General features: G+C 42.0%; 1 protein-coding gene across 4 annotated transcripts in view; it reads left to right on the plus strand.

Annotated features, from left to right (window-relative positions):
* The first annotated feature begins 5,561 nt into the window (after nt 1-5,561).
* The window catches only part of LOC125029570 (structural maintenance of chromosomes protein 6-like), a 23,290-nt gene continuing 18,851 nt past the window's right edge, over nt 5,562-10,000 (plus strand). Inside the window, exons 1-4 of one of the 4 annotated variants that reach the window (XM_047619533.1) lie at nt 5,588-5,717; nt 7,703-7,733; nt 8,428-8,586; nt 9,745-9,846. In XM_047619533.1, coding sequence (XP_047475489.1) covers nt 8,461-8,586; nt 9,745-9,846 — 228 coding nt within the window. In that variant the 5' untranslated portion in view covers nt 5,588-5,717; nt 7,703-7,733; nt 8,428-8,460. Of the gene's footprint in view, nt 5,718-7,702; nt 7,734-8,427; nt 8,587-9,744; nt 9,847-10,000 lie in introns of those variants that run through there. The other 3 variants (XM_047619534.1, XM_047619536.1, XM_047619535.1) reach the window with 3 other exon arrangements.

Genomic DNA, 10,000 nt, shown 5'->3' on the forward strand with positions numbered 1-10,000 from the left:
TCCATTTAGCGGCTTTGGTGTTTGGTGTTCTCGGTCTTGATTGTCTTCTCTTCTCTGGTTTCTCGATATGACTTTTATGTAACCATCTTCATTAACATCTTGTGTGGACCGTTCTGCATAGTTGTTAATGATGACTGGTGGCACTGCTGGAGGAGGGGGGGCAGTGGGTAGGGCGGTAGCCCCTTGCACCTGCTGCTGAGCTGTTTCCTCCCAGTGGCGGTTGGGGTCGAGTTGTTCGGTTTGCTTGTTGTTCCTGTTTAGGTGTTACTTGTGTAGAAGCTTCAGCCTTGTTCTTCTTTGACGTGTTGGGTTTGGGTCTGACGGCAGGAGGGCTCTTAGTGGGCTTAGGGGAGGCGGGGGGGTCTGTATGGGCCGGGGTCTGCTGGCTAGGAGCGCCGGGCGAGGGGCACGTGGGTGGCTCAGCATAGTTGAAGGCCGGCGAGTCAGCAAGGGCGCGAGGCAGCTGGCTGGCCGCGGGCAGGGAGAGAGGGGAATGTTGTGGGAGAGGAGGACTGCCGATCGTGGGTATGGGCGTGGAAGGTGTGGAGGAGGGGTTTGGGGTGGAGGTAGGGGGCGTTGTGACTGGAGGAGGAGATGTGAAAGGGAAGGTTTCGTACGTGGTCTGATCACGGGTGGGGGATGGGGGGTAGGGGGGTTCTTGTGTGACCGATGTGACCTCTGCTTGCCCAATGATTCTATTTAAGGACAATTGCTGTTCGGAGAACATTCCGATCAACAAGTCGATTTTGTTCTCGATCAGATTTTGATCAGTGCAGGGGGGCCCATTACAGGTCTGTGTTTCTTGGTCTGTACTCTTTTGGAAAAAAATAACAAAAGAAGTAGAAATACCTGATTTCTTAGGTGGTGACCAGTCTGTTGGGGGAGTGTCCGTTTTGGTTGTTGCGAACACTATGTTTGGATTACCCAAACACTGTTCAATCATAGTGTGCACGATAATGTTTATCATCCGCTTAGCGTCCCGTGTCGTGTTCCTGGGTTTTCTAGAGTCGGACAAACTGATTACAATGTTATGGGCTTGTTCAATTTCAGCCGGCCTGTAATATTTTTTTTATTTGATCACTGATGACCGACCTTGGCCATGCTAGTTTAGTAGAAACGAAACACAGAATTGTGTTTAGCACTATTGTTACACTGCCGAATTGATATATTGCTTTATCACTTGTATCATTGCTGTTGCTGTGAAGGGGCCCCTCACCCTGGGCCGGGGGGCAGCCTTGACCCTGGCTGCCATGGGGGTGCCCATCCTCGTGGGCGGTGAGGCAGCTCTGACCCACGCTGCCGGGGGGCCAATATCCTAGGGCTGAGGTCCAGGAACCCTGGGAGGGGAGCACATTACCCTGGGCCAAGGGTCCCCTTTCTCTCTGGGGATAAGAGCTCGTGCTACTTGCCCGAGGAAGCACCAGGGAAGCCCCTGGTTGGCCCCCTCAAACCCAGGGGGAGGGGTCAGATTACCCTCTGACACTGCGGGACCATGAGAAGGCATAGTTTGCCGAGTTGCGGGGCTGCGGCGGAGAGGAGGCAAAAACACGTCCGATCACCATGGCGGCTAGACTCAGAGAGAAAGAGAGAGAGAGAGTTTAGTGACCTGTTCTCGTGATCTCTTTCGTCTCACATACCAGAAAAGCCATGTGTTCCTTATCTCACAGTAATTCCACTGTCCTCAGCTGACTCCAACAGGCCTACAGCTATCATGATGACAAAGTGACCTTAGAACACACTAATTCAACCCATATTGCTCGTGAACGATTCTCATGCTATTATTCTGTTCTCTATGTGTATAACTATGTGTTGTTTATACTCAAAATGTTCGTTAGAAAATGCTTATTCTGAATCACAAAGTATATTACTGCTATCATTGTCGATATTCAAATGTCTTTATGTTTTATGAATACTCAGCAATATTTGTCTCCTTATCACGAAGCTTTTTAGTCTTGTAAACACCATAACTCTTCTTACATACAACCGTATATAAGGTACCCTTGTTCCTTCACCACGAAACCACCATGTGACCATATGTATCGGATTTTTATGTTCATTCAAATTCTTTCACGTTTTTCATTATTAAATGTTCCAAAACGAAGTTTGTTCATGGAAATGTCTGAGCAGTTCAGACAGACCGCTCGCCCCGCTCTTCCCTGAGCGCCCCTGCCTTGCCTGTCCTCTGTATCCCATCTACCACACTCCCGTGCAAATAAAGCTTAGAAGCAGCGACAACTTTCAATTAACTTCAAGAGTACCATACATACCAAGAGAAAGAGAAGACCACCACTACCATTACAGAGAGAGAGAGAGAGAGAGGGAGAGAGAGAGAGAGAGAGAGAGAGAGAGAGAGAGGGGGGGGGGATAGATAGATAAATAGACAGAAAGAGAGAGAATGAAGAAGAGAGAGAGAGAGAGAGAGAGGGAGAGAGGGAGAGAGAGAGAGAGAGAGAGAGAGAGAGAGAGAGAGAGAGAGAGAGAGGGGAGAGAGAGAGAGAGAAAGAGAGAGAGAGAGAGTGAGAGAGAGAATGAAGATGAGAGAGAGAGAGAGAGCGAGAGAATGAAGATGAGAGAGAAAGAGAGAGAGAGAAAGAATGAAGATGAGAGACAGAGAGAGAGAATAAGAGAGAAAGAGAAAGAGAGAGAATGAAGATGAGAGAGAGAGAGAAAGAATGAAGATGAGAGAGAGAGAGAGAGAAAGAATGAAGATGAGAGACAGAGAAAGAAAGAGAGAGAGAGAATGATGATGAGAGAGAGAGAGAGAGAGAATGAAGATGAGAGACAGAGAGAGAGAGAGAGAGAGAATGAAGATGAGAGAGAGAGAGAAAGAATGAAGATGAGAGAGAGAGAGAGAGAGAGAGAGAAAGAAGGAAGATGAGAGACAGAGAAAGAAAGAGAGAGAGAGAGATAGAGAGAAAGAGAGAGAGAGAGAAAGAGAGAGAGAGAGAGAGAGAGAGAGAAAGAGAAAGAGAGAGATAATGAAGATGATAGAGAGAGAGAGAGAGAGAGAGGGGGGGGAGATAGATAGATAGAGAGAGAGATAAATAAATAGATAGATAGAGAGAGAGATATAGAGAGAAAATAAATAGATAGATAGATAGAGAGAGAGAGAGATAAATAAATAGATAGATAGAGAGAGAGAGAGGGAAAGAGAGAGAGAAAGAGAAATAAATAGATAGATAGAGAGAGAGAGAGAGAAAAATAGATAGATAGATAGAGAGAGAGATAGAGAGAGGGAGAGCATGGAGAGAGAGATAGAGAGAGAGCGAGAGAGAGAGAGAGAGAGAGAGAGAAGAGAGAATCGACGATGAGGAGCGAGAAGAAAGAAGAGAGAAGAGAAGAGAGAGAATGAAGAGCGAGAGGAGAGAGACCGAGAGAGAGAGAAGAAGAAAGAGAGAGAGAAAGAGAATGACGCTGAGAGAGAGAGAGAGAGACGAGAGAGAGAGGGATGAGAGAGAGAGCAGAGAGACGAGGAGAAGAGAGAAGACAGAAGAGAAAGAATGAAGATGAGAGAGAGAGAAAAAAAGAATGAAGATGAGAGAGAGAGAGAATGAAGATAAGAGAAGAGAAAGAAGAGATAGAGAGAGAGAGAGGAGAGATGACTGAGCGAAAGATAGAGAGAGAGATAGAGAGAAGAGAGAGAGAGAGAGAAATGAGAGAAAGAAGAGAGAGAGGAGAGAGACAGAGAGAAAGAAAGAAGATGAGAGAGACGAAGAGAGCGAGAGAGAGAGAGAGAGAGAGAGAGAGCGAAGAGAGAGAATGAAGATGAGAGAGAGAGAGAGAGAGAGAGAGAGAGAGAGAGAGAGAGAGAATGAAGAGAGAGAGAGAGAAAGAGAGAGAGAGAGAGAGAGAGAGAGAGAGAGAGAGAGAGAGAGGAGAGAGAGAGAGAGAGGGGGGGGGGAGATAGATAATAGATTGAGAGAGCGAGAAGATAAATAAATAGAGAGAGAGTGAGAGATCTAGAGGAGAAAATAAATAGATAGATATATAGATAGAGAGAGAGAAATAAATAGAATAGATAGAGATAGAGAGAGAGAGAACAGAGAGAGAGAAAGAGAAATAAATAGTAGATAGTGAGAGAGATAGAGAGCAAGATAAAAATAGATAGATAGAGAGAGAGAGAGAGAGAGAGAGAGAGAGAGAGAGATAGAGAGAGCAGGAGAGAGAGAGAGAGAGAGAGAGAGAGAGGAGAGAGAGAGGATAGATAGAGAGATAGATAGATAGATAGATAGAGAGAGAGAGAGAGAGGGGGAGAGAGAGAGATGAGAAAGAGAGAGAGAGATGAGAAGAGAGAGGAGGAGAGAGAGAGAGAGAGAGAGAGAGAGAAGAGAGATGAGAGAGAGAGAGAAGAAAAAGAGAGAAAGAGAAAGAGAGAGAGAGAGAGAGAGAGAGAGAGAGAGAGAGAGAGAGAGAGAGAATGAAGATGATAGAGAGAGAGAGAGAGAAAGAATGAAGATGAGAGAGAGAGAGAGAGAGAGAGAGAGAGAGAGAATGAAGATGAGAGAGAGAGAAGAATGAAGATAGAGAGAGAGAAGAATGAAGATGAGAGACAGAGAAAGAGAGAGAGAGAGAGAGAGAGAGAGAGAGAGAGAGAGAGAGAGAGAGAGAGAGAGAGAGAGAGAGAGAATGAAGATGAGAGAGAGAGAAAGAATGAAGGTGAGAGACAGAGAAAGAGAGAGAGAGAGAGAGAGAGAGAGAGAGAGAGAGAGAGAGAGAGAGAGAGAGAATGAAGATGAGAGAGAGAGAAAGAATGAAGATGAGAGACAGAGAAAGAAAGAGAGAGAGAGAGAGAGAGAGAGAGAGAGAGAGAGAGAGAGAGAGAGAGAGAGAGAGAGAGAGAGAGAGAGAATGAGATGAGAGAGAGAGAAGAATGAAGGTGAGAGACAGAGAAAGAGAGAGAGAGAGAGAGAGAGAGAGAGAGAGAGAGAGAGAGAGAGAGAGAGAGAGAGAGATAGAGAGAGACAGAGACAGAGAGAGAGAGAGAGAGAGAGAGAGAGAGAGAGAGAGAGAGAGAGAGAGAGAGAGAGAGAGAGAGAGACAGAGAGAGAGAGAGAGAGAGAGAGAGAGAGAGAGAGAGAGAGAGAGAGAGAGAGAAGAGAGAGAGAGAGAGAGAGAGAGAGAGAGAGAGAGAGAGAGAGAGAGAGAAAAGAGAGAGAGAGAGAGAGAGAGAGAGAGAGAGAGAGAGAGAGAGAGAGAAAAGAGAGAGAGAGAGAGAGAGAGAGAGACAGAGAGAGAGAGAGAGAGAGAGACAGAGAGAGAGACAACCATAATGTATACAGTATACATGTGTCCATAATCACAGTGTGAGAACATGATGGCGCCGAGCCTTATCTGTCTATTGATAATTATATATGATGATGAAACGTGACGTAATATATACATGAAGTATTCGTGTCTGTTTAAATCGGATTTTGTATCCCGATTCCATAGAAGATAGATTCGACATTCAAATATCAACGATTGAGTTCATTTTAATTCTCTCACTTCCACACACCTTAAGAATTCTTAAACCATAAAAAAGAAACATAATGGGAGAAATTACGCAAAGCATCTGAATTTCAAGCGCATTCGACTCGTTACGCAACACGGATATAAAGACGGAAATCCGCGCCATAGTTCCTGCCTCGGAAGGAGACCCTTTCGAGCAGATATATTTTTTTGAAAAGGGAAAATCACGCTTAAAAGATGAAGAATTCCCCTGGGGTGAAGATGTATTAGTAAGTGGTGTCGTTGAGGAGATCACGTTTAGAAGGGGATTTTGGTGAATGGTTGTCGAGGAGCTTGGGATTTAGGGGAGATTGACGCGATTGAGGGAAAGAGATTTTTGAATTCTATTAAAATCTCCTTGAATAAAAGTCGTAAAGGATTTATTTTTGTCTTTATGTTTGGTGATTTCTTCTTCTTTCTTGGGGTAGGGTTTGGTGTTTAGTTTTAATAAGGTCAGGGCGTTTGAGAAGGTGATCTATTTTGACCTCGTCTTCTTTCTTGTCAAATATGATGACATTTAACCGATAAGTAGAAGAGGCTAATTTTGATCTTTTTCTGCATGAATTCCACAGCTTTCAACGATTCTAGGCATTGTTCCTTGTGCAAAAGAATCGACACTCTTGATTTGATAGTCCCGGCAGCAGGCGAGGACAAGTATATCAGGGAAATTATGGGGAAAAACAGCAGGCAGATGTTTATAAAAAAAGGACCGCACCCGTCAGAGACTAAGTCCAGAACTCCAGCCAACAATCAGAGCCAAGAATAGTAATATATATGATAAAGAAAGTAGAAAAATGAAAAGCTGAGCCAAGAATCGTAATTTAAATGATAGATAAAGCAGTAGATTCGTATCGGCGTTACCGGCTTGAACGAACAAACAAACATATTCTAAACGCACGATTTACAAGATTGCTGAAAAGAACCCCCCCCCCCCCCCCATCCTCCCAATCGCCGTGTTTCCCTAACTGACCTGGGACCCCCTTCTGATCGCCGTATTTCCCTATCGGGGGTTCTGCCAAGAACTTAGTAAACATTAGGTCACGTATGGACTTAGTCACAGTGCGGCATTCACCGCGATACATTTTCGTTATTTAACTGGAATCGGTGGGCTTCTGCAAATTAATTTTGATATCAGTCAGTGTAGTTTTTAATTGCTTACAATGCCATGATCTTTAATTTTCTTCTAGTTTGTGCGGTCCTTTTGTATACTTTAACCAAACAGAACCCCCGTGGTTGTTAAACTAAATGTCCTTAACCTAACACCTAACCTAACACCGTGGTATATATTTCCTAACCAGGGCGCTCTGCCCCCTGGACCCCCGTGGTAGTATATGGGTATATACCCTCGCAATGTAAACAAGATGAGTGACTTGGGGATCTTCTCTTTTCTTTTATGTATAGCACTCTTGGGAAGCATTTGCACACACATTGCCATAGAAGAACTTTGTCTTGGTTTGTATTGTTATTTCATTTCATGTAGGTTTTATTACCCAACTGTGCCACTACCTTATACTACATATTGTCCAAAAAATTAAAATTTTTATTTATTTTACATCCACTGTCAGAAAAATAATATGATTGTGTCATAAACAGATATTTAGGGAAATTTTGATGTGGTATGTCTTACAAATTGAGGTTTTGAACATGGAAATCTTTCTCACTTATAACTATTAACGAAAACTTTAATATCATTTCCAAAGTTTTGTTTAGCATCAGTATACCTTCCCATGCATTTATCAGTATAACCATATCTGTACCCTAATTTTCCATGATTACATTGAATGTGTTTTATTCAAATCCACTTGAAACATTATCTGATAAATGTGAAAACAGCGGCTGTGACTACATAGCATGTCATGGCTATGTTCCTGAGAGCCATGAATGGTAAAAGAAGGATATGGACACTGCCGTCTTATAGAGCATGAGAAGTAGAGTAATAACACGGGTACTTCTGCAGCCGCCGCATATTTACATTGAAATGATGAAAATATCTGCTGCACGTCACCGTTCAGAAACTAATCCACAACACCCTCACTCAGCCAGAGTTCTCAGTGTTGCATTTTCATTAGCTTGGAAAGCGCTACTAAAGGGGGGGGGGGGGGTACAGTGGAATATGTATGGATTTTTGGGTTTGCATGATACCCTGGGTTTGGGACTGTTGTGTGTGTTGCTCTCGGTAACAAATACATGTCACTGTATGTTCCTATATTTTCAGCTTGTGATGGAAGGGCTATAGATAAAAAAAGGTATTTGATTCCATTATTCTATTAATGTTATTAATTGTTTACTGTAAGGCCTGATTTTTGTGTGTGAAAAAAAAAAAAAAAAAATTGGGGGGGTAAATTTTTAGGAGATATTTTTGCTTGAACCACTGGTTATATGCTTTCCTAAAGGCTAACAAACCTCTACATGTGTCTTTTGGCAACATAGACATTGTAGATTGTACACCATAATATAATGTATAATATCAATGTAACATGTTACTAGTACATATACAGAATAACACAGATTCCAGCTTATGACATGATTTTTTTCTTTACTCTCATTTCTCATGCTGGTAATTGTTCAGAATACCTTTGCATGACCCCACATTCTTGACCCTGATAGTATAAGGAGGCATGAAGAGTACCAGAGAAATTGCTGTGTAGAATATGAATAACTTGCACAAAATATATCAAAATATTGTCTAATGCAGGGGGCTGTGCCAACCCCCCCCCCCCCCCAACCTTGGGGTCTACCACTTCTGAATCCTTGCCGCTCTGGAAGACAAAGAATCCACCATCATTCACAGAAGGATAGAGCATATGACTGACATGGGGAGCACCCATTTCCAAGTCTCTCTTACGCTGTCTCCTACTATACGCATGTGGTGTAATCTTTGTTCTCTAGGGCAGGGGTTGGGAGGCAGCAGATCACTTATTTATTTTTTTTAATTTTCAGGCCTAGGGGATTGGTTAAAGCAAAACTGTCAACATGTCAGTGCGCAAGTTAGAAGCCCTTCATAATGGGGACTCGGAGGACACTCCGGTCTCGAGTCAGAAAAGGAGGAGGACGTCTTATGCCGACAGCTCCTACCTCACAGAAATGAAGATGACACAGGTTGTTTATGTGATTCTTGTGGGATAGATTTCATTTTTGGTGTCAGCAGTAGATATTTCCCTGGATGTTTGATATGTATGATATTGTAGACATGAGGGAAAACTAGAAATTATGAATTATAAACCCCTTAACTCCGTGACTGCATTAGGCGACAATATTCCCAATTCTAAATTATTTTTAATGACACTTTAGGTGAATATAGTCACATTCGTGTAACCCTGGGCAGTGAGTCTATATGCCTTCCAGCTTATTATGCCCAGGAGATACAGCCATTTCATTCTCTCTCCTTTGTATAACATAATGCTTTGAAGCGTACCACATAAATTACCAGATAAATAAAAAAAAAAAACATAAATGCTCATAAAATGTAATTGGTTGCTTAAATTAATCAAAATAATCTATCAAATTGATACATAATAGAGTATATATCCTATTTTCTTTATTATACCATAGAAGAATATAGATAATGACAAGTTTTATGGCTAATATATACGTATTCACAATGTATTTTCTTTCACAAAATAGCATACTGAACTCTTTTGAAGAAATGTTTTAGTAAACTGTGAGTAATTGTAATTCCTCTGGATGCTATAGTCAACAGACAAAAAGTTATTAGAGTTCACTTCTCCTCGTCTTCTTTGCTATTTTTCAAGGTCTATATTTGTCGTTTGATATGTTATGTCAAGATACTAATAGTCTGTTTCCATGCACAGATTCCATTTTATCTCTTAAGGTAGTCGACAATTCTGTGCACTATATAACAATAACATGACAATTTGTTATTTGTGTTACATTTTTTATTTTTTTATTCTTCAATTTTCTATAACAAACTCTATGCTGCCAGTCACAGCAGACAGGAATAGAATCTAGAAAATGGAAATAGTGTCCTTCCTGGAGCTGTCATCCCTCCAGCCATGGCTTATGGACAAATTTGTTTGGACAGGTCACCCAGAATCTACAAGATAATAAGCTTTAGAGAAAGATGGAAAAAACATCCAGGAAAAACTGTTTTGACCCAAAAGTTGATTTACCATAGATATAAGATGTCTATACTTAAGTGCCTTCTTAATACGATTGTTGATTAAGTTGATTACTATGTAAAGATTTAATAAAGTATTTAATAAAGATTAAAAAATAATGGATTTCCTTTACTATCAGGAAGGTGCTTCCTGTGGGATATTAGAACGTGTCATCGTTAAAAACTTCATGTGCCATGACCATCTCGAATTTACATTCTCTCCACACATCAACTTTGTCCAGGTAAGGGTTCGCATTTTGTTCCTTCAGTGTCTATTTTAACAGGAAGTGTTACTTGTTGGTTTGTTCATGGGGATGTGGTAGTGACTTATAGGGTATGAACATGGGCAAGAGGGGAAAGCCGGGCAAAGTTAACCTCCATGGTCTATAGGAGTTG

The sequence above is a fragment of the Penaeus chinensis genome, chromosome 10, assembly GCF_019202785.1.
Source record: "Penaeus chinensis breed Huanghai No. 1 chromosome 10, ASM1920278v2, whole genome shotgun sequence".
NCBI lineage: Eukaryota > Metazoa > Arthropoda > Malacostraca > Decapoda > Penaeidae > Penaeus > Penaeus chinensis.